Source organism: Cucurbitaria berberidis (assembly GCF_010015615.1).
Source record: "Cucurbitaria berberidis CBS 394.84 unplaced genomic scaffold K460scaffold_2, whole genome shotgun sequence".
Lineage (NCBI taxonomy): Eukaryota > Fungi > Ascomycota > Dothideomycetes > Pleosporales > Cucurbitariaceae > Cucurbitaria > Cucurbitaria berberidis.
This window is the reverse complement of record NW_024468936.1, coordinates 6,089,000-6,109,378: the sequence shown is the minus strand read 5'-3', so window position 1 is coordinate 6,109,378 and position 20,379 is coordinate 6,089,000. Positions and strand designations below refer to the sequence as shown.

Here is a 20,379-nt window from a genome sequence, read left to right as displayed (position 1 = left end):
GTGCGCGTCGGATTGACGGCCTGGCGGAGTGCGCTGGCTTTCTCTGCCGCCTCTATACATCGTTTTAGTTCATGATCACAAACATACGAAAGAAATGTCAGAAAAGAAATGTCCAACGCTAAAATCAAGTACACATCTACTGTACCTTTGGGGCCGTGGCAGCAGGTACTGCTACAGCCTTCTTCCTCGGCTGAGTAGCTAGACCTTTCCTCAGCAGGAGTGGTATGATGTCGGCAGCTTTTGTGCGGCTGATGGTCTTTCGGCATACAGGGCACTGTGATCGCTTCGGTTCGCCTGGCCCAGTGCGGTTCTCTCCGGCTATGAGAGCTTCCATGAGACATGTGTGACAAAAGAGGTGACCTGTTTATGGTTAGATTAGGATCAGACGAAAGTGAAGAGAGACCAGACGTACCACAGGCGGTAGCAGTGAGGTCGGTGGGATTGTCCATGCATATGACGCAAGTGAAGGTGTTGAAGGTTGTAGGCTGCTCCTCTGGCTTTGCCTGTGCTTTGACGGCATCTGCGCGCTGCTTCTGCAGTATTTCCTGCACCGACGGCTTGTCGACTGTCAGGTCCACCTCTTCCACGTTGATGGGCTCTACATTATCTCGCGGCGCGGGTGTGGCATCTCCTCGCTTCTGGCGCTTCGCTGACGGGCCTGGTGTTGGCGATGTCCTCTTCCTTCGCTGCGGCGGAGAGTCTGGCGTGGCTGTCAGGTCAACATAGCCATTCGGCAGGCGTGCCGGTCGCTGGGCGCTTTGTGGACGGGTGCGTGTAGTTGGTGGCATGTCGTCCGCTGTAGTAGGGAAGTAGCGGGGAGGAGACGGATGATAGACAAAGGGCGAGAACCTGTTGTGATCGAGGCCCGCGGGGTTTAGGATGTTGTCGAGGAAGTTGGCAAGGGGTGGCGAGGGCGAGGGCACAGGGCGATATGGGCCGTCAAAGACGTCGCTGAATGGGTATTCGTATGGTGAGGCTCGATGAGACGAGGGGTCGAAGGGCGGCAGGACCTGGTCGAGGAAGTTTGGGTCGTGGCCCGTCAAGGGTGACTGCGAGTTGCGGGCAGCCGAGGGGTGTGAGGGGTGTGAAGGGAGCTGTTGGTTGCAGTCGTTGGCGTAGACAGGTGAGTAGTCGGACGAGGACATTATGATAGCAGGCAGCAAGCAGCTCTACATAGAGGGCATGAACATGGAGAAGCAAACGTCACCCAGCACGAGAATGATTATGTATGTACAACACACGCCTGGGCACGGTGTGGGCAGCTGAGGTGGCCCACGAGCCTGCAAATGATCCATGGATGGGCTCGGGCGTCACAGACAATGCAATGCGGCGGAGACTATTTGGTAGGGCTGCATTAGATGTTGCCAGCTGCAGACCAGATGAATCGCGGGCACTCGCCAAGAGTTCTGCTGGAAAACGTTGGAGCTAGTAGGAGGCCAAAGTAGGCCGCCGCTTTCATGACGACAGCGATTGATATTCACGCCTCATTTAATATACGACGGGATGCATTGACGCGCCGTTCATCCACGCGATCATGCGCCGCAGCTCATGTCGAACCTTCACCGCCCATCTTGCCCATCGGACGCGACCAGCACCTGCGAAGGCCCCCTTTGCGACCGCATCACGATGCCTTGCCACAGCCCAACCACCACAGGATGCGCAAGCTAGCGATGCGAGGAGGACGACTCTGAATGGTATGCGACATGCTATACGAGAGAAATCTGTACCTAAACTCACTACTCGCAGTTCCCTCCGAGGCCCGCTTCAACGAGATAGGCGTCCAGCAACTCTCCAGCCATGTCCACGCCCAAGTCTTCCCTGGCGCCAGCACCTCTCCCCCGCCAGAGCTCGTTGCCCTCTCGCAGGACCACCTCACCCGTCATGACCTGCTGGGCAAAAACCAGGACTCGACCCCTCCCGTGGGCTTCGACCTCCCCGACATGCAAGGCGCCACCTTGGACGAGCACTTCTACAAACTGGGCATGGATGCAGCGGAACCGCACTTGAGCATGGCGAAGAAGCTGGCATGGGCCAACCCTCCCCCCAAACCGAGAAAATGGGTCAGGCAGAGCGGTTGGACCAAGTACAATAACGACGGGACCACAGAGGCAGTGGATGCGCCAAACGAGACGATGCTGACATTTGACACCGAGGTCATGTGGAAAGAAACTTCCTTCGCGTGCATGGCCTGTGCAGTGAGTCCAACCGCCTGGTATGCCTGGCTATCGCCATGGCTGCTGGGCGAGTCAAAGTCGGACCGCCACTTGATCCCCCTCGGAGACACGTCGATACCCCGCGTCATCGTCGGACACAACATTGGATATGACAGGGCGCGGATAGCCGAGGAATACAACATACAGCAATCCAAGAACTCTTTCATCGACACGATGTCATTGCATGTCGCATCCAACGGCATGTGCTCGCGGCAACGACCGTCATGGATGAAGCACAAGAAGAACAGAGAGCTGAGGGACAAGATCGCCACTTCCGAAGAGAACGCAGAACTGTCGCAATTACTTGACTCGGGTGCCATACCAGACGAAGAGGAGGAACTGTGGATAGGCAGGAGCGCCATCAACTCATTACGCGACGTCGCCAAATTCCACTGCAACATCACAATCGACAAGGCGCGAAGAGAATACTTTGGCGAACTAGATCGACCAGGTATTCGAGAAAAGTTAGATGAGCTCCTCGACTACTGCGCAGCAGATGTAGAAATCACACACCGCGTGTACCAAAAGGTCTTCCCGCTATTTATGGAGACATGCCCGCACCCTGTCAGCTTCGCAGCTTTGCGATTCCTGGCTTCTGAGATTCTACCCGTCAACGAGACCTGGGACGCGTACCTCAACAACGCCGAGGCCACTTACCACCAGCTGGAAGACGCTGTACGAGAACGACTGGTTGCGCTCACAGAGAAGGCGCTGGAAGTTAAAGACAAACCCGAAGTATACAATAATGATCCTTGGTTAAGCCAGCTGGATTGGTCAGGCCAGGAGGTGAAGATGGTGAAAGGGAAAAAGAAGGGTGATCCACCAAGACCGGCAGCCAGACAAAAGAAGCCGGGCATGCCTAAGTGGTATAAGGACTTGTTTCCTTCAAACGCCGCGCCGATGAACTTGACCGTGCGGACACGAGTCACCCCGATCCTGCTGAGGCTGGCCTGGGACGGCAACCCATTGGTTTGGTCGGACAAGCATGGCTGGACATACCAGGTGCCTATGGACGAGGTGTTTGCGTATAATGAAAAGGGCATCAAAGAGCTCGACATGTCTGAAGAAGAGAACTTGAAGCTGCGCGACGATACCGAGTGCCGATACTACAAGGTCCCGCACAAAGATGGTCCTCTCGCGCGATGCACAAATCCGCTTGCAAAAGGCTACCTGCAGTACTTCGAGAAGGAGAAGCTAACATCAGATTATGCCTATGCCAAGGGGGCGTTGGAGATGAATGCATCCTGCTCGTACTGGATAAGCGCAAGAGACCGCATCATGTCGCAGATAGTCGTTTACAACAACGAAGTGCCAGATGCACCAAAACTCGCCTCTGCCTCGGGCAAAGGCCGAGGTAAAAAGGTGGGCTTCATCCTACCACAGATTATCCCAATGGGCACCATTACGAGGCGATCTGTCGAGAACACCTGGCTTACGGCGAGCAACGCCAAGAAGAATCGCGTGGGCTCTGAGCTCAAGTCAATGGTTCGGGCACCGGAAGGCTACTGTTTCGTTGGAGCCGATGTCGACTCCCAAGAGCTCTGGATTGCCAGTCTAATCGGGGACGCGACCTTCAAACTGCACGGTGGCAACGCTGTGGGCTTCATGACCCTGGAGGGTACCAAGGCAGCTGGCACGGATCTGCACTCGCGAACAGCAGGCATTTTGGGAATTTCGAGAAACGACGCCAAGGTCTTCAACTATGGCCGCATATACGGCGCAGGACTCAAGTTCGCGTCAACCTTGTTACGCCAGTTCAACCCTTCTTTGACAGACTCGCAAACCTCCAAAACTGCGAACGAGTTGTATATGACCACCAAAGGTAAAAAGACTACGAGGAAGCAGCTACATGAACGGCCATTCTGGAGAGGCGGCACTGAGTCTTTCGTGTTCAACAGGCTAGAAGATTTCGCCGAGCAAGAACGGCCCCGGACACCAGTACTAGGCGCTGCCATCACCGAAGCGCTGCAACGACGCTATCTCACAAGAGGCGGTTTCATGACTTCGCGCATCAATTGGGCGATACAGTCCTCTGGCGTCGACTACCTTCATCTTCTCATCGTTGCCATGGACTACCTCACCCGCCGTTTCAACCTCGATGCCCGCCTCTCCATCACCGTGCATGATGAGATTCGATACCTGGTCAAGGAGGAGGACAAGTACCGAGCCGCTATGGCGCTTCAGGTTGCAAACGTTTGGACACGTGCCATGTTTTCGCAGCAAATGGGCATCAACGAGCTTCCGCAGTCTTGCGCGTACTTTTCTGCCGTTGACATCGATCATGTCCTGCGGAAAGAGGTCGACATGGACTGCATAACGCCCAGCAACAAGGAGCCCATCCCACATGGCGAGAGCCTCGACATCGTTACTCTCCTCGAAAAGGGAGACGCTGCACGACTCGATCCTGCTGTCGTGCCCATAGATCCACCAGCGGCACAGCAGTACACGGTTGCCTACACACCCCGCACACCCATAATGACGACCCTGGAAGGCGCCGACCCAACATCGACAACCGCTCTAGCGTACCTCAAAGCGCAAATCTCCTCCGACGACAAAGAGCTTCGCGACATCCTGAAGCCTCTGCGTGGTCCCCGCGCACCTTCTACTCGTGGCTCCAAAGCCTCAGTGGACGCCGAGGAGGCGGAAAACGAAGAAGAAGAAATCTCACACAACATCTTACATTATCAGCAAATGGCGCAGCTACTGCCAGTCGAAGATCTATGGGGGGAAGTGTATAAGCGTGCTGGGAATAAGAGCACGCTGAAAGGAACTGGAAGAGCGAGTACGGGCATGTGGCACCACCACCATATTCACCCCAGGAGTACAGCGCCACGGACTGCCAGAGTGTAGGTGCGTGCGTGCTGTGAGAGACGGTGGTTGTAATGTCTTTTCTGTGTATATATTTGTATGATTATTGTAACGGCCTTTGGTTACGGTCAGGTAATGAGATGGGGGCTGCTCGGCGCACGGTAGCATAGCATCTGGCGGCGCACATTGGGAAGGTTAGAGGGGTCGAGGGATTGAATGAAGGTCTTCCTCAATAGGCAACTTCGCGTTTAAATCTTAATCATCTCGTTATCGCTGCATTACACGCTTAGTATCCCAATTCTACCATCCTAGTCATCCAGAATTGCAACCTTGCCCTGTCACATACGTCGCCGCCCGCCCAAAGATCCCCGGGATAAAATCGCTCTGTCCCTTTTATGCAGAGTGTCTCAAGCTCGTCTCTCGCGATCCGAAACCACTGTGCTGCGGCGGGCGCGTGTAACTCTGCGTTCTGCCCAAGCCGTGTGTCGGGCGAATGCTCCAGCGCTATGGACAAGGCCATGAGGCCTAGTCTCGCCTTGCCTGCGAGACGAGGTATGCTCTGGGCAGCAGGATTACTGGCGAGGAGAGCCAAGTAGGTATTGATATTTTTCCAGGCTGTTTTTGCAGCTTCAGGGGATGCCGGCGAGCGTAGGTTGGCAAGGTAGCTCTCGGGCCCTATAGTAGTTTCATTAGTGAGAAGAGTGAAGGAAATGAGCCCTACCCTGCCGTCTACTCACTCACTTACCTTGGAACCTCTCGGTCACGTTCCAGGAAAAGGTGGGTAGGTCGCTCCATAGGATGCCTTCTTCAAACGCGACCGTCTGGCCTGGTTCGATACGGCGTATCTGGCCTCCCCCAATATCCAACGTCTTTGTTCCAGGCCCCTCGTTGACGGCATCAGGGAGCTTCGCCAACTCCACAAAGTAGTCCACCAACGCCCTCAACTCCTTGTCGTCTCCGAAGGTCTGGGCCGCGTCAAGGTACATCCCCACGAGGTTACACCAAGGCGTGCCGACATCCACTTGGGACATGATGAGCAATGCCGTTTTAGCGGCTGCGTCTTTGGGCGACGACGTGCCTGATAGCACGGCCTCTAGCACACTGACGAGTTGCGATTGCACGGAATCATTGGGTAGACTTCGTGTGCCGTCGCTGCTGTCAATGCCGTAGAGGTCGCATAGCCAGCCGTCACGCTGGGTTTGCGCCCAGGTACTAGTCATTTTTGGTAATATAACTGTCAATATTCTCCTCCGAAGATTTCGAGCATCTTATATACCTGGCTTACTCCGAATAAAAGCGAAGTAGAGTAGGCAGGTTGGAGGAGCACTTTTAGGCAACTACGCTTGGCTATAATGGTGCATGGTATCCACTACTGTACATACCTAGGTATTTATCCCACAACAAACTTAATTGATCTTATTTTAGCAACCACTTCTTGTAAAAAGAAATTACACGGAGAACTCGAACAACGACGCCTCGTTCTAACTCACTATCGAATTGCTCCAAAGAATGGCTGAAGCAAGTTCGGAATGCATCGAGCGCAACAGTGAACAAGTGCTAACTGAAGGCCTATCCGTAGAGCAATATCCCCTCGATGATAGCGATTTGCCTATACAAAGCCACATACAAAGGCGAGATTGCTAACCTCGCATCCCTGGTCGCCTCTGGTGGGCATATCGACGTCCGCAACGCACACCAATGTACTCCCCTCCATCTCGCCATCCATGCCAATCATGCAGAGGCTGTCCGAATCCTCTTAGCAGCTGGTGCCGATCCCGCACTGGAAGATGAAATTGAACCCGCCTGTATGGTGTGCCTGGATGCTGTCCATCTCGCTGCATGGATAGGATCACAGCAGGCACTAGCAACGTTGACGAAACCACCACCGATGAGATGCAATGGACACCCCTGCTCTTCACCACGAGGCAGAGGACGAGGAGAGAATGTAAGAATGCAGGCAAGGACGAAGAAATCAATGGGTGAGTAGTGTGGAGTGCGAGCGGACTCGACAAAGACATTGATGCATTGTGAACGCCAGACGTGTCGTGATACCCCAGGCCTATACCCAATCCAAGATCCATACCCATTATTCCGGCCCAGCCCATTCGAATCCGCGCCAAACAAAACCCAAGCAAAAGAACCGGTCTATTCGCAAACCCAAAAATGCATGCAGGAAATGCTATGCCGCTCCCTTGAAAGAAGCAAAGAATATCCATCCATCGTATGCACGCTATGCAGTACATATTGCTCGAAATATCGAAATTGCAAAACAAGCCAGAAAGATCGTGCGAGAAGAGGCTTAGACAATGAGTAGCTTCTCTACATTCTCGCCAGCCGTTTGCTCGTTCATGCGGTTCCACGCCGCGTACGTCAGGGCGCCGCACACAGCCCACAGGGCGGGTACACCGGCTTCAGCGCCACCTATATAACTGTCAGCCATCGGTCTCGCCATCCTGGACTGGAGAACGTAGAACGTACTGGGTCGCTCGGCCTGAGCAGCAATCTCAATGACGCGCGCAGCGCGGCTCGATGAGCTAGACGAGTTGTATCGGAGTGCAGCGGGTGCAGCGCGCTTGCCGGCGAAGGCAGCGGTGATGGGGACACGGGTGGCAATGCGGGCGAACATGTTGACTTCTCGTGTGAAACTTGATGTGTTGTTTTCTCTCGAGGGAGTGAGGTGAGGCGAGGCGAGGCTTATATAGTGGAGTGACTCGGTGGTGTGATTGTGCGCTGAGTGATGGATACGACGTTCAAACTGGACACGACGACACGTATGGCAAACGACGGATGTTTCTAAAGTCAACGTCTGGCTGCTCTCGTAAACGCAAAGGAGCGATTGAAGTGTAAATGCAGAATGCAAGTCGCGGTGGAGTGAATGCGGGGAACGAAGGACACGGACACGACTGCGCTTTAAATAACAGAAAGTGGGCCTGCAACGGGTCGGTGTTGTGGGTCGAGGAAGGAAAAAGAGTTTTTCAGGGGCGGCCAGGGATCCGATCCGTGCAGGGGGGTACTTCGTGTCCGGGAGCGCTTGGCGAAGATGGGTAAAGTACCGCGGATCTCGAATTTAATATCCGATTTTGTGGGGTAAGTAATTCTTCTCTTCGATTTAATAAAGATATGCTCGTGAGCTTGGGACTACAACGATTACGCTTAGAGGAGATATTGAGATGATACTTGAGGCTCTTCGGGGTATCATCAACGGACTTGCCGGGACCTGCATTGCACCTGCCTGACGTGATCGCCACTTACGAAACCTAATTGTTCTTCGCCACCTCCAGACGCACACTATTACTCAACGCTTATACTACACCTACATGCTCAGAATCCCAATTCTAGATAGGAAGGAAATTTCCATCTTATTTGCACGTGAAAGTTTGCGAGTAGCTCTTCAACGCCAGGCGCACTGAACTCAGGCTGTCGTCAATCTATTGTATCTTGCGCGTTTCTTTGGCACGCCATTGGCCTACCTCCTCGCCCTCCTATGGCTCCGTTCAGACAATCTTCTGTGGTCGGTACTTGGAAAGCGTCATCTGACATGGTATTTTTCTTTATATCTACGCATCTTTAACTTACAATACGAAGTTGAGAAAGGTGTCATCTCTCCCAAGATCGAAGCGAGCGTCGTTTCTATCTGTACAAGTAATCAGCTCATAAGAGCGCAGTCAGGTCATGAGCGACCGCATCCATATGCCACATCCAAAGACCCCATTAACCCAAGTGGGTTGCCATTGACTCATATCAGACTGCCGGATTAGTCTGGTTATGACTTTCCAACACCCTTCCGCTGCTTGACTCTCGACCCAATCGTCTCCTGCTCCCCCGCCTTTGTTGCTTGCTCTGGGGTACTTGGCGCTTCAGCAAGCGACTTGTGTACGCCATTCGCCACGCCATTGATTTCCTCTTTCAGCTCCTCCTCCCTCTCCTCGACTTCTTCGTCAGTGGGCTCATACTCACTGCGATCATCATCTGCTGTACTGAAGACTACAAACCGATACGCAATGCGGCAAATAAAGAACCACCAGACCAGATTTACCGCTTGCAACGATGCGAGGAGACCGAAGGTAATGAATTGTGAGATCCAGCACTTGTATTGTTGCGTCGCCCAATTGAGCTCATAGGGGCCGACGGTTTTGAACGTAGTGAGGATAGAGTAGAGGATCTTGAGGTTGAGGAAATGGCGCATGTAACCCCAGATGCACATGAACATGAAAAAGTAGGGGCCTACGATGGGTGAGTCGACGTAGTTGAGGATTTTGGACGTCTGTACAGCGTTAGCTTCCAATTTCCCAACGTGGAAGATGAAGGTAAAAATGCGGATACTTACAGCCAAGAAGAAATCCGAGATATCGTGCGTAATGTACACGGCAATACCCATGTACGTGAAGTGGAACCGGTAGCTCAGCCAGATCAAGCTAACGGTGATGATGTGATGCGCAACCAACTCCTTGAAATCCTTCCTCGGCTTCTCCAGCATCAGAAGTAGCACAATAGCCTGCTGCGCCCAGTAGCTCGCCTGCAGGAGATAGTAGGCCTTGAAAAAGGCGTCATGCGTCCGATGCGGGAAGTCTTGGTACATGCCCGTTGTATTGAAGTACCACACGGGTGTCCGCGCCATAACCCAGAGGCCAAAAGGACCGTAGATGGCAAAATAAAGGGCGGTGTAGGCTTGCTCCATGAACCGCGACTGCTTCGCCCGGCTTTTGATGCCGTAGTATATTGCGATGGGGCGAATGAGTCTCTGCATGCAGAACTCGCGTGTGAAGCTCAACACCACGATGTAGAAGCCGACGAAAGCGAAGTCGCGTGCGCCTTTGCCATATTGGATGGGCGCCGTGGGGTCGGCTCGGACAGAGGCCGCAATGAGGGGGTCTTTACGCGCGAGCGGGTACGAAATGAAGAGGCAGGCAGATATCGGATTCGAGGGGTATGGATAGACCAGATAGAGGGAGACGATCGTAAGCACCAGGATGATGGGAAGGAGCCATGTGTGCCGTATGCATTGTCGCTTGAACTTGGAGAGGACGCGGCGTACAGTCCGACGTTTCGAGCGGCGGGGGCCCTTGTCTGACTTCTGGCTATGGTCAGCGTGTGCTCGCAATCGGCGAAGGAAGCTCGAGAGAGCTCCTGTCGAGATGAAGCTCGAGGCAAGCATCAACAACATACCGATCCATCCACCATCCTTGGGCTGTTCAGCGGTGGTGTTGCCCTCCTGTTGGTGGCAAAAGACGGTACATCGACATCGCCTGGTAAATCTGCACCTAGTCCGCTAGACCTTCTTCTCCGCCGCGCTGTGCCATGTCCGCCGCTGTGTCTTGTCTGCGCGCCGTTTAGGGCAGGAAACGGTTCCGACATTGTGCGAGCGCTCGAGAACCCAATAAAGTGAACTTGTGAGCGTGCGAGGTTATGATGTGAGCATCAATATGTAGTGTAGAGACTGAGAAAGAAAAGGCTGCGGGCAGGCGCGGATGATATACACTTCTCTCCTTTCTGTAATTTGCGAACGGCAATGCCAAGCACACCGAAAAGTGGAGCGATTGGCGGAATCACATGCGACACCAGGGGGTTTAGGTCAGCAGGAGGGCAATTGATGACTTCAGCTATTATCTTTGGCACTTCTTGCAGCTGGTGTATGGCATGCAATTTATAGTCAAATCTCCATCATGGTAGTGTGCGTTCTGGTGGGCCCTGAGTGAGGGGTACGGCTTCACTAACCATCACATATTCAACTGAAGTACGAACTGCAAGATGGTGTATGGTGATTCTTCATTCTTGGTATGCGCACATCTTGCCGCTGGACGTAGGCCCCGTGATATAAGCCCTGCGCAACATACACCCTGCTGCGCATACGCGTCATTCTCGACGTCGCCCCTCTTGGCATCCCAGCAAGTCTCATCCAACTGGTCTTAGTCTACTCCCCGCAGGGTGGATGTTGATCTTCTGCTTCAGACTCCCTACAGCAGACACAGGACTATTTGCTGGGGCTTGGTCCATCTTCTTCCCAGTGTTCTCCAAGTTTCTCCTAAGTTCAGCAGTGGGCGTACCAGAGCTGCTTGCCGTAATCGTGCTACTCATACTGCCTGTCCTAGAAAGAACACCATCCTGTCGTAGTAGTCCCCGGATGCCACCTGCTTTCCGGGCCGGTAGTTCGCCTTTTCCGGCAGTGGCGATATAGAGAAGGTATTTCAGGTTGGGCAAAGTATGCCGAATATCCATAGGTCGTAGCCCAAGAGCATTTGACAAGATCTCGATGTTTTTGTTCAAAAGAAAGACGCCGTATTCGAAGCGATAGCGCACTACACCTTTCATGTAGAGAGGGTACGTGCGGAGGTTATTTTGCTTGCTTTGGCCTATAGCGAGCGGATCGTCGATGGTAGATGTGGAGCCATGTAAGGATATTGGGTATGGTAGAATGACTGAAAGATAAGGCGAGAGCGAGCTGATGACTTGAGCAACGTAGCCTAGAGCCGCAGATGTAACGTCCTCTTTCGCATCGTCGAATGCTGAGTTGGGTAGCATAAGGCCTCGTATCGTAAATGCAAGCGATTTGCCTGGTACCGGCTCGATTGGAAATATGCGCTGAAGATCTTCGCATATTCGCCTTCGCTGCCCGGTAATGTCCTCTTCGAGCCTCACTGCTAGCTCTTGTATCTCACTGTGCTTCGCCTTGTACTCGGGTAAGTTGGCATCAACCCTAGATTGCTGTTCTCGACCGGCTTGCATTTTCTCCCTCCGATTCTTTATATTTGCTTGTAGCTCGTCTCGCCTCCTTCTGACAGCCACGACCCGACGCTTCTCCGCCGTCACAGCGTCTTGTACAGTCTTCAAGTTTTCTTCGGTTTCAGGGACTTGTTCGACCGTACTGATTGCGTCTTTGTTCACTTCCAAAATGCTCCCAATCTCGTCAGCGATGCGATCTCTCGTGGCCAAGGCATCCTGGATGCAGTCATCTAGCGTCGACAACCGCATCAGAGCATCATATGACGACGAAGTAAGAACGCGACCATCTGGATGTATTTTTGGTTGAGCAAGGACGTCTTGTCGCGCTCGCTCCTGCACCGGCAAGTCGGTAAAGCTGGTATAGATGCCATCTGTCATATGGAACAGTATGCAGTTTGGGGGCAATGGATGCCTGAATCTTCCCAGTGTCTTGCCAATGAACTGCAGTGATCTCAACAGCACGGTGTACTCCATGAGGTACTGCCAGCCCTCCATCGTTTCAGTCTTCGCCCATACTCGGACGGTTAGCTTATTGAGTCGCGTTACGCTGGGACCACACGGCCCAAGATCGAAGAACTTGAAGTTGGGGTTCATGGCCTTCTCTGCAACCTCGGAGATGTAGACGGGTCCCTCGTAGCCCTCGACGTGGAGTGTGAAGAAGGTATCTGCCATGCGCCCTGCCGTGATGTCCTCTAGCTTCTTCTGGCGAGTCAATGGGCTCGCATTGGTCCACTCCATTGTCATTCGTCTTCGTGACCCTTTGCCAATCGGTGGTCTAATGGGCTTAGGAGGAGTCGTGGGCTCGCGCAGGCTGTCACTGCTGCGTCGTGGGGCCGCATCGGTAGACTTTAGCTGGCTCGATGACCGGGAATGCGCCAGGCCCCTATTTTCTCTCAGCGCCAGTACCTTTGTGGGCGACTTGAGTGTACTGGGTATTGCTTCATCGTCGATTGTCTTGCCGCGTGGCCTCGAAGGCGGCGTGGTAAGCGTCAGATTGCGAATTGTGATGCCTTGGAGGTGCCGGAGCTTGCGGTTCTGCCCTCGATGTTAGTTTCGCCTAGTATTGCTCTCTGAAATACGCACGTATGGCAGCAACCACGGCCGTTCCCGGGGTAGAGGAGATTCGCCTTGGTCGGCTGTTTGGTTCTGCTCCTGGCCGGCCATTATGTGTTGCTAATCCGACGGCGCTCAGTGGAGATGGGCGCGAGTTGGGCGCGAGGTGCTTAGGCTGCCCTTCGACGAAGCATAGTCGTTTATCTTGAGAGGCACAGCAAAGGTCCGCGAACAAGTCATGGTAAGCATTCCAGGCCGCCGTGAATCACGAATGCTCGTGGAGTTGTCGTATTGGAGCCAGCGGAGGTCTGCTTGCTTCCGCTTTCCGCCTGGCCCGTGCGGGGGACTTCGATCTTTTGCATCCATCACCAGCAGCATCATCTAACGAAGATCCATTGGTCGCCAACATTTACGCGGCCATGCCTCGCTCACTCGCCCGGCTGCGATACAGACCGCCTCCAGTACCCATCAACTTCTCCCGCATCGATGCCACCCGACCGCACCTCGAGGCGCTACTAGAGAGACGAGTAGCGGCCTATGTCGTGCGCCAGTCAAACCCACGTCACGTAAAGTTGCAGGTCGTCGTGAACCCGAAGGCAAAGCCGCAGCCGACTGCACAGTTTGTGCCCGCGCCATTGAAACCCTATACGCTACGGGATGTCGTCGATCCCGAAGGCAAGGCGCGCCACGGAGAGATCATCTACGTCTTCCGGAACATAAAGTCCAACCAGATCATCTACTCACTGCAGGAGCTACTTGACGTAAGGAGCTGTCAATGCTATTCTTCTATCAAGCACTAATTGCCATCTAGAACCACCATCTTGAGCAGCTGCCCTTCATCGGCAAGCACTCGAAGCCGCCTGTCCTGCGTCCCGACGAATGGATACCGCACTGTGTCGTTACCTTTCCTACCCCCGAGCAAGGCCACAATGCCTTTCGGAAACTGCGAGAGTTCCGTAAACTCCACGAGCTGGCATGGGACAAGACAGACCCCGAGTACAAGAATCTGCCTCTCAAACAGAGAATCAGAAAGATCATGGACCAGCGAGCAAATATGAGCGCTGATCTGGCCGAGGTTCTACGCATACAGGAAGTACATGGAGCAAAGATGACAGAAGCCCAGGAAGCACAGCAGCAAAAGGCGACTGACTTCTTGGACAAGCGATGGCAGCAAATCGATATCCTGGCAAATGCTGCTGCGGCCAAGGAGAAGGAGGCTGATAATGTCAAGTGGTTGGAGCATCAGGTACGGTCGTTGGACATGAAGCTTAGGATGAAGCACAACCAGAATGAGGCAGACCAGAAGCGCCTACAGGCGGCGAAGCAAAGCAACGAAACCCGCTTACGGAAGGTTCAATATGCCCAACGAAAAGCGGAGCAGTTCAAGAACTTCCAGGAAGACTTGGCGCGGCAAGCCGCCCCAGCTAAAGAGGAGGGTGCAGAGGCCAAGTTGGCTGACTTGAAGGCACGGGCTCGTGCACTCCAGGATGCCCTCGAGAATCCAGACCCCACTCGCTCAGCTGAAGACCTCGATATCGACAGGGATCTTCTCGCGCAAAACGAAAGCGAGATGATCGCCCTGGAACAAGCTTTCGAAGCCAAGGCTCTGGCCGAGTCCCGTGACCACTACATTGCTCGCTCTGTCCTGCCACGGGTACTGAAGAAGGCCCTTCCTACACCATTCAGCCTCCAAGGTGTCAATGTCCAGTGGGCAGACATGCAAGATGCGCTTTATGCGTCCGGGCAATGGCCCGAGCTGATCGAGCACGAAACACTGGCGTTGAACAAGGTACGCGGTGAGACTGCGTTGCTCTCTTCGGAAGAGTTCGAGATTGAAAAAAACAACGAAGTTGGGAGGATCATCCACGCTCTGCAAGGAAATGACGATGCGTCGTACCAAAGTTCGCTGCGCTTATCCGAGCCGGAGCCGGAGCCAGAACAAAAGAAGGGTGCTCTCAAGTATTTGCCTGAGATAAGAAACCCGTTCAGGAGTGCAACTGCCTAGGCCGATGTATAGTATGTAAAGACAGCGCTGTAATATATTGCATACCCCAAAACAAGGCCTACATTGAGTGGTGTATACGTGAACTAAGCTATAGCATAATTCAACATGCAATTTGCCATATTCTAAGCAAACAGATGTCTTCCGAATGTCTTTCTACGTATCTACACATGGCAAAGGGGTCGTGATTATCATTTGTCTGCCTGGCCGAGCTGACAGTTGCTTTTCAAGGGGATACTGCGCGAGACCTGGGTTGTAGTTTGTGACTTATTCGACAGTGAAGTTTGTGCGGGTCAGGCACGAATAGAGGTGTATATGTGCATAAGAGAAGAATATAAGAAAGATGGATTCATACAATTAACACAGCCCACCACACCAGTAAGTGACTAGATTGGTTCGAGAAATTACATGGTAGCCTGGTAGTAAAGTGCGAGTCTTCAGAGGGTCAATTCTCTGGCCTTTTTCGTTACCTCCTCTTCTTCAAGTTTGAGGCTGAGTTTCTCCAAACGCTCCTGTAGGGCTTTCTCCGTCTCTTTGAATCTTTTCTCAAATGCTTCGTCATCTTCAGCATCCTTGTCTTCGAATTCCACAGCAGTCGGCGTCTTCTCTCCTTCGCCACCAGTTCCCTCTGCATCCCCCTCACCACCACCCCCGGTTGTTCCCTCTTGAGGCTCCGCTAACGCGGCTTGCTTCTTCCTCGTCGTCTCCGCCACCCTTGCCATGCAGATTTCCAACCTTTTCAAACTACTCTTCGGCCAGAGTTCTTTGTGATTAACCTCCTTCTCCGTCGTCTTGGCTCCCTCTGGCAGTTTTATCCACTCGACCTTACTCCCAACATAAGAGTGCACATCCGGCTCCATCAAACTGGGAAAATCTAGCGTGCCAACTCTTATACTGCAAATTGCTGTGCCCAAGACGTTGTTACTCCAAAGCTCCGTCTTACACTTTGGGCACTCCATGTGTCGGTCCAGAGCGCCCGGCTTCTTTTCCCGAGCTACAATCACAGGGTGTGTGGGCGAGATGATGCTGATGTTGTATGCTTCGATATTGAGGAACCAGCCGAATGCGCCACCGGAGGACTTTTGACAATCCGCGCAGTGGCAGGCATAGCAATAGCTTTAGATTTGCGTATTCTATTAGTCAAATGTACCTGTTCAGCAAGATTTTCGACGGTGCATACAGTGGTGATGTGAGCAGGCGATAGCGGACGGTGTTGCAGACACAGCTGCCTGTTATTGCAGGGAATGGCTTGGGTTTGGACATGGTGTATACTAGCTGACTCCAAACAGCCTGGTCTCGTTATATCGATGTCACGTTGTTCGGTCAGGCAGATCTAGGTGTTCGGGTGGGCGATGACGTGCAGAGTGAAAGCGAATTTGCCAAGCCGCTAAACCCTGAAAGAACCCGTATACACTAGTCACCTGCACCATGTCCACACCTCGCTAATGCATGTCTCCCTCTCGCCGCTTTTACTTCAAATATCTTGACGGTGAGCGTTGTAAGACGGCACGAGAATTCTCACTGCTTTAACGACCGTATACCCTCCGAAGCGAAGCCTGATTTTAGCATTGTGGAACGTCGGCCCCCAATGGCGAAGAACGTCGGGAACTACAAACTACATCTGGTGTTGTACGTTTTGTTCGTTCAGCTATCAGCCCACCCTAGAAGATGTTTGGCTTTCACCCCCAGAAGCTATCTAGTACATGCAGCCGCTGCTTTGAAACTGCGCAGTTCTGATATTCCATTGGCGTATCATTGTGGCACGGTGAACAGGTCCTTCATCAATAGAACTATCGGTCCGCTTAGCTTCAGCTTATGTGTAGACACACCATTACAGTTACCTACCGCAGCCAGAAAACCTTCATATATGAATGTGATGTCGGGGCTGTACTTCAGCCTGGTCGCTTGACGCCCCCTCTTCACGACCCCGCCCCTGCAGAGGTTCTTGCATCCGCAAAAGGTCCCCAAATTGCCTTGTTTCGAACACTAAAATAAAAAGTGGCACCTAAATAGATCACAGCGATAACGTCGTGGCAGGGTACACCGATTGGAGGGGATTTCCAGCCTTCTGCCGGAGGTGTCATTTCCAGACATCGTGATGGGGGGCTAAACAGTGAAGTATGTTCAATGGATGGGGGCTGAGGACGACATAAAACCAGTTCGAACTAATCAATGATGAGGTATCAGATTTGAACACCGCGAATTCTCCAGCGATGTCTTCACTGTCCATAATACTCCTAATTGCTACGCTCGTCGAAGTCTCCGTTTCCTCCTGCTTCCTCCCCAATGGAACTGCGCTTGACGACCGATGGGCTCAGTCATGCTCACCTGACCCCAGAAATCCACTCCACACAGTATGTTGCCATACGAAGTGGGAAAATCCTCCTGGTGGAGACATTATCTTAGGACCAACGGCAGATGAATGTCTTCCAAACGGGTTGTGCCAAAATCGAGGCTGGAGCAGTGTTGAAGGGGACAAAAAACCTCCATGGACACACTACTACAGGGTTTATTGCACAAATCAAGACTGGAGTGGGTGTTTGGATGTTTGTAATATCGGTGTAAGTAGTCTTGGGGCTGGCGCTGCAGCGCAGAAAGACTAACGTTGAAGTAGCTTGCTGCAGACGACGTTGCCCAAATTACGCCCTGCGATCAATCAGGCACTTCCGAAAAATGGTGCTGCGGAAATTCAACGGACTGTTGCACGTCTGGCAGCGCCTCCGAGATCGTTATAATTCCACGGGCGCTTGGCAATCTCACCTCAGGGTCGCTTTCGCCTCCACCAGGGACAGACACCAATAAGAACAACGCTCGTAAAAGACGAAACATGAGGATCGGAGCCGGAGTAGGAATCGGCTTTGGAGTACCAGCGCTTGGAGTTATCATTTGGTGGTGTCTTTGGCACCGGCGCAAGACAAACAAGGAAAATTTGGACCCATCTGATGAGATCTCTCTTAGACAAACCGAAACTCTGGGAACGCGGCATGCAGTAATTGGACGCTCAGATACTCACGGCCAAATTTAAGAAGATACTATGGACTGACTGGCGTACAAAACCTGCACGAGAAGTGATGATTGAAGGCAGTATAGGAAATAAGGTGGTATGAAACCCTGTTTGCCTAGGGGAACATGGAAGTCTAGTTTTAGGCAGGATTCTAATGCAAGAGATACGACTAACATGAGATCTCGTTCTCGACTCTAATAATCTTTTCTAGGTATTCATCGTATTGCAATTTCACGAGTAGCTAGCGTTCGCTGTCACGTAGATCCTGTCTCCTGGGGTTGGACTTGGTGTGGCACCCAAATGTATAGAAAATGGTCGTATCTGGAATTTCCTTAGTAAGAAAGGTGGTGCTCTTGGTGAACACCCAAAGTCTGTATAGCGTCGAGGCACTAGAGTAAAGCCGGTAACTGCTATAGTGCTGACTGTATCGTGGCGCATGTACGCCCGATCGCCCAGCATTAGTGCCTCCACGTCAAAATTCATTTAAAGTCGAACCTCTCTCCCTTTGAGCCGTCGATCCTCTTACAACTCACTCAAGTTGCAGCAATGGCAGACATTATCATCGTGGGTGGCGGATTAGCAGGCACCGTAGTCGCATCGCGCTTACACCAAAGAAGACCTTCGCTGTTAATCGTTCTCATTGAAGCTGGACCAGATCCAAAGAATCATGATCACGTACTGAACCCTACGGAAGCTAGCCTACTTCACTTCTCAGATCTAGACTACAAGTACTTCACCACGCCACAAGAACATCTGGATGGGAAACCAAAATACAATTGCGGTATCAAGGCCCTAGGTGGCGGTTCAGTCATTAACACCGGTTTGTGGACTTGCACTAGTGACATTGAAACTAGCTGACCGTGCTAGGCGGTTGGATTCGAGGAGACGCTCTCGACTACGATGAATGGGCACAAGACGTAGGCGATGAACGCTGGAGCTACAATGGCCAGCTTCCATACTTCAAGCGCAGCGAAAAACACTTTGATCCTGAAGCTGATCCTGTGCAGCATGGCTCCGATGGGCCAGTGCATACTGCATCCGTCAGGTCGACCGGTCGTAAATACCCGCTGCGTGACACTGTGCTCAAGCTTTGGTCACGTCTAGATCTAAAGCATAATCACGATCTCAATGATGGCCGTCCTCAAGGTATCAGTGACCTGGTCGAGAACTGGCGAAATGGGAAGCGACAGGTCGTGCAGTCTACGTATCCTCTGGGAGGCGTTCAGGTGCACTCCGACAGTTTGGTACAGCGCGTTATCATTGACGAGACAAAGACTGCCACCGGTGTTGAGCTCGCTAACGATGAGATCATTGAACTGAAGAGAGGAGGGCAAGTGATCATCTCAGCCGGCGCCTATCGGACACCACAGGTTTTGATGCTTTCCGGTATCGGTAACTCTTCGCACCTTTCCGAATACAAAATCCCCATCACTGTCGATCTACCATCTGTGGGTCAAAACCTGCATGATCACCTAGGGCACTTCCGCTACTGGAAGCTTAGGTACCCAGAGAAGGGCCTTGCACTCGGATCACCCGAATTTGGCGGTCCAAATTACAACTTGGGGGGACCAGTGGACTTCCTAGTTCGGGCGCCGATCCCTGTCGAGCCTCTTAAAGCTGCAATTGAGAATGATGAAGAATTGGTCTCCGATGATCATCCGTTGCTCAAGGGTCCGCGTACGCACTTGGAAATGCTTCTTCTCTACGGTGCTTTGGGAGCAGAAATACAGGGCCTGCAGATTCCCCTCGATGGCGCATCTGTATCGACATTCGTCATGGGATGTCTACCTACATCTCGAGGCTCCGTCACACTGGCTTCCTCCAACGCCACCGATGCGCCTATCATCGACCCAAATTACTATGCGACGGAGATGGACCAACACGTCATGCGTGAGGGCTTCAGAATGCACTCGCGACTGATGCTTGAGACGCCTGAAGGAAAAGAGCTTGTTCAAAGTGAGCATACACCTCCTGGATATCCGATTCTTGGGACGTATGCTTCGGACGAAGAGATCGATGCACGGATTAGGATGGGTGCGACTACAGTGTTCCACCCTGGTGGTACTGCGGCCATGGGACAGGTAGTGGACAATTCCCTGAAGGTCTATGGAATCACGAACCTACGCGTCGTAGACGCAAGTGTGGTCAGTATTACATGACCTTAGCCTGCGTGAAGAGGACGAAAGGCTGACTGTGCTTCAAGATTCCGAAGCCGTTAGCAGCACACTATCAGGTTCCTGTTTATGGCAAGTCAATCTTCGAATCATCCTCTGTATCGCACTGCTAACCTGCTCCTCAGCTATGGCCGAGCAAGCCGTGGACATTATCTTGAGTGAGACTGCAGCGTAGGGATGCACAATTGGGGGTAGCTTTGCTGTTGTCGGCCATGAGCCTACGTATCTTGGCCAGACTTGGTTTGCTTTGTTGCAGTGTGTACAGTTGATGGTTCACATACTGGTTGCCCAAGCGTGCTTTAAAGTGCTCCGCGTAGGCTGACGCCTTGTTGCCTGGTTTCGGCGGGGCTGTCGGGAAACGGCAAGGGCTAGGCGGCGAACACGCGATCACGCGATCACGCGTTC

The 20,379-nt window shown here is 52.7% G+C and overlaps 12 protein-coding genes across 12 annotated transcripts; 5 read left to right on the top strand and 7 right to left on the bottom strand.

Annotated features, from left to right (window-relative positions):
- Nucleotides 1-136: 136 nt before the first annotated feature.
- Nucleotides 137-1,145, bottom strand: K460DRAFT_404456 (uncharacterized protein; the record flags this gene model as incomplete). The annotated part of the gene is made up of 2 exons (XM_040936725.1): nucleotides 137-360; nucleotides 413-1,145. The coding sequence occupies 2 exons, from the start codon at nucleotides 1,143-1,145 to the stop codon at nucleotides 137-139; spliced, it is 957 nt and encodes a 318-aa protein (XP_040791784.1).
- A 210-nt stretch (nucleotides 1,146-1,355) lies between these two features.
- Nucleotides 1,356-5,321, top strand: K460DRAFT_330967 (DNA polymeras-like protein gamma). The gene is made up of 2 exons (XM_040930793.1): nucleotides 1,356-1,694; nucleotides 1,747-5,321. The coding sequence occupies exons 1-2, from the start codon at nucleotides 1,535-1,537 to the stop codon at nucleotides 5,061-5,063; spliced, it is 3,477 nt and encodes a 1,158-aa protein (XP_040791783.1). The 5' UTR covers nucleotides 1,356-1,534; the 3' UTR covers nucleotides 5,064-5,321.
- Nucleotides 5,308-6,241, bottom strand: K460DRAFT_415625 (uncharacterized protein; the record flags this gene model as incomplete). The annotated part of the gene is made up of 2 exons (XM_040937745.1): nucleotides 5,308-5,696; nucleotides 5,767-6,241. 2 exons carry the CDS (start codon nucleotides 6,239-6,241, stop codon nucleotides 5,308-5,310), a joined length of 864 nt encoding a protein of 287 aa, XP_040791782.1.
- A 100-nt stretch (nucleotides 6,242-6,341) lies between these two features.
- K460DRAFT_87577 (uncharacterized protein) lies at nucleotides 6,342-7,367 on the bottom strand. The gene has a single exon (XM_040938768.1). It carries the CDS (start codon nucleotides 7,262-7,264, stop codon nucleotides 6,662-6,664), a length of 603 nt encoding a protein of 200 aa, XP_040791781.1. The 5' UTR covers nucleotides 7,265-7,367; the 3' UTR covers nucleotides 6,342-6,661.
- On the bottom strand, nucleotides 7,321-7,647 carry K460DRAFT_279581 (uncharacterized protein; the record flags this gene model as incomplete). The annotated part of the gene is made up of 2 exons (XM_040928340.1): nucleotides 7,321-7,442; nucleotides 7,500-7,647. The coding sequence occupies 2 exons, from the start codon at nucleotides 7,645-7,647 to the stop codon at nucleotides 7,321-7,323; spliced, it is 270 nt and encodes an 89-aa protein (XP_040791780.1).
- An 842-nt stretch (nucleotides 7,648-8,489) lies between these two features.
- K460DRAFT_87519 (LAG1-domain-containing protein) lies at nucleotides 8,490-10,644 on the bottom strand. The gene is made up of 3 exons (XM_040938767.1): nucleotides 10,188-10,644; nucleotides 9,349-10,092; nucleotides 8,490-9,285 (listed from the first exon to the last, which is right to left on the bottom strand). Exons 1-3 carry the CDS (start codon nucleotides 10,374-10,376, stop codon nucleotides 8,785-8,787), a joined length of 1,434 nt encoding a protein of 477 aa, XP_040791779.1. The 5' UTR covers nucleotides 10,377-10,644; the 3' UTR covers nucleotides 8,490-8,784.
- A 269-nt stretch (nucleotides 10,645-10,913) lies between these two features.
- On the bottom strand, nucleotides 10,914-12,905 carry K460DRAFT_278722 (UV radiation resistance-associated gene protein; the record flags this gene model as incomplete). The annotated part of the gene is made up of 2 exons (XM_040928279.1): nucleotides 10,914-12,776; nucleotides 12,825-12,905. 2 exons carry the CDS (start codon nucleotides 12,903-12,905, stop codon nucleotides 10,914-10,916), a joined length of 1,944 nt encoding a protein of 647 aa, XP_040791778.1.
- Nucleotides 12,906-13,213: 308 nt separating this feature from the next.
- Nucleotides 13,214-14,799, top strand: K460DRAFT_375898 (uncharacterized protein; the record flags this gene model as incomplete). The annotated part of the gene is made up of 2 exons (XM_040934820.1): nucleotides 13,214-13,555; nucleotides 13,606-14,799. 2 exons carry the CDS (start codon nucleotides 13,214-13,216, stop codon nucleotides 14,797-14,799), a joined length of 1,536 nt encoding a protein of 511 aa, XP_040791777.1.
- A 340-nt stretch (nucleotides 14,800-15,139) lies between these two features.
- On the bottom strand, nucleotides 15,140-16,116 carry K460DRAFT_365118 (uncharacterized protein). Its single transcript, XM_040933124.1, has 2 exons — nucleotides 15,977-16,116; nucleotides 15,140-15,912 (listed from the first exon to the last, which is right to left on the bottom strand). The coding sequence occupies exons 1-2, from the start codon at nucleotides 16,057-16,059 to the stop codon at nucleotides 15,234-15,236; spliced, it is 762 nt and encodes a 253-aa protein (XP_040791776.1). The 5' UTR covers nucleotides 16,060-16,116; the 3' UTR covers nucleotides 15,140-15,233.
- Nucleotides 16,117-16,317: 201 nt separating this feature from the next.
- K460DRAFT_87505 (uncharacterized protein) lies at nucleotides 16,318-16,802 on the top strand. The gene has a single exon (XM_040938766.1). The coding sequence runs from the start codon at nucleotides 16,385-16,387 to the stop codon at nucleotides 16,703-16,705; it is 321 nt and encodes a 106-aa protein (XP_040791775.1). The 5' UTR covers nucleotides 16,318-16,384; the 3' UTR covers nucleotides 16,706-16,802.
- A 207-nt stretch (nucleotides 16,803-17,009) lies between these two features.
- K460DRAFT_415619 (uncharacterized protein) lies at nucleotides 17,010-17,821 on the top strand (the record flags this gene model as incomplete). Its single annotated transcript, XM_040937744.1, has 2 exons — nucleotides 17,010-17,357; nucleotides 17,411-17,821. 2 exons carry the CDS (start codon nucleotides 17,010-17,012, stop codon nucleotides 17,819-17,821), a joined length of 759 nt encoding a protein of 252 aa, XP_040791774.1.
- A 513-nt stretch (nucleotides 17,822-18,334) lies between these two features.
- K460DRAFT_428674 (GMC oxidoreductase) lies at nucleotides 18,335-20,343 on the top strand. Its single transcript, XM_040938297.1, has 3 exons — nucleotides 18,335-18,620; nucleotides 18,668-19,944; nucleotides 20,004-20,343. The coding sequence occupies exons 1-3, from the start codon at nucleotides 18,347-18,349 to the stop codon at nucleotides 20,085-20,087; spliced, it is 1,635 nt and encodes a 544-aa protein (XP_040791773.1). The 5' UTR covers nucleotides 18,335-18,346; the 3' UTR covers nucleotides 20,088-20,343.
- The last annotated feature ends 36 nt before the right edge of the window (nucleotides 20,344-20,379 follow it).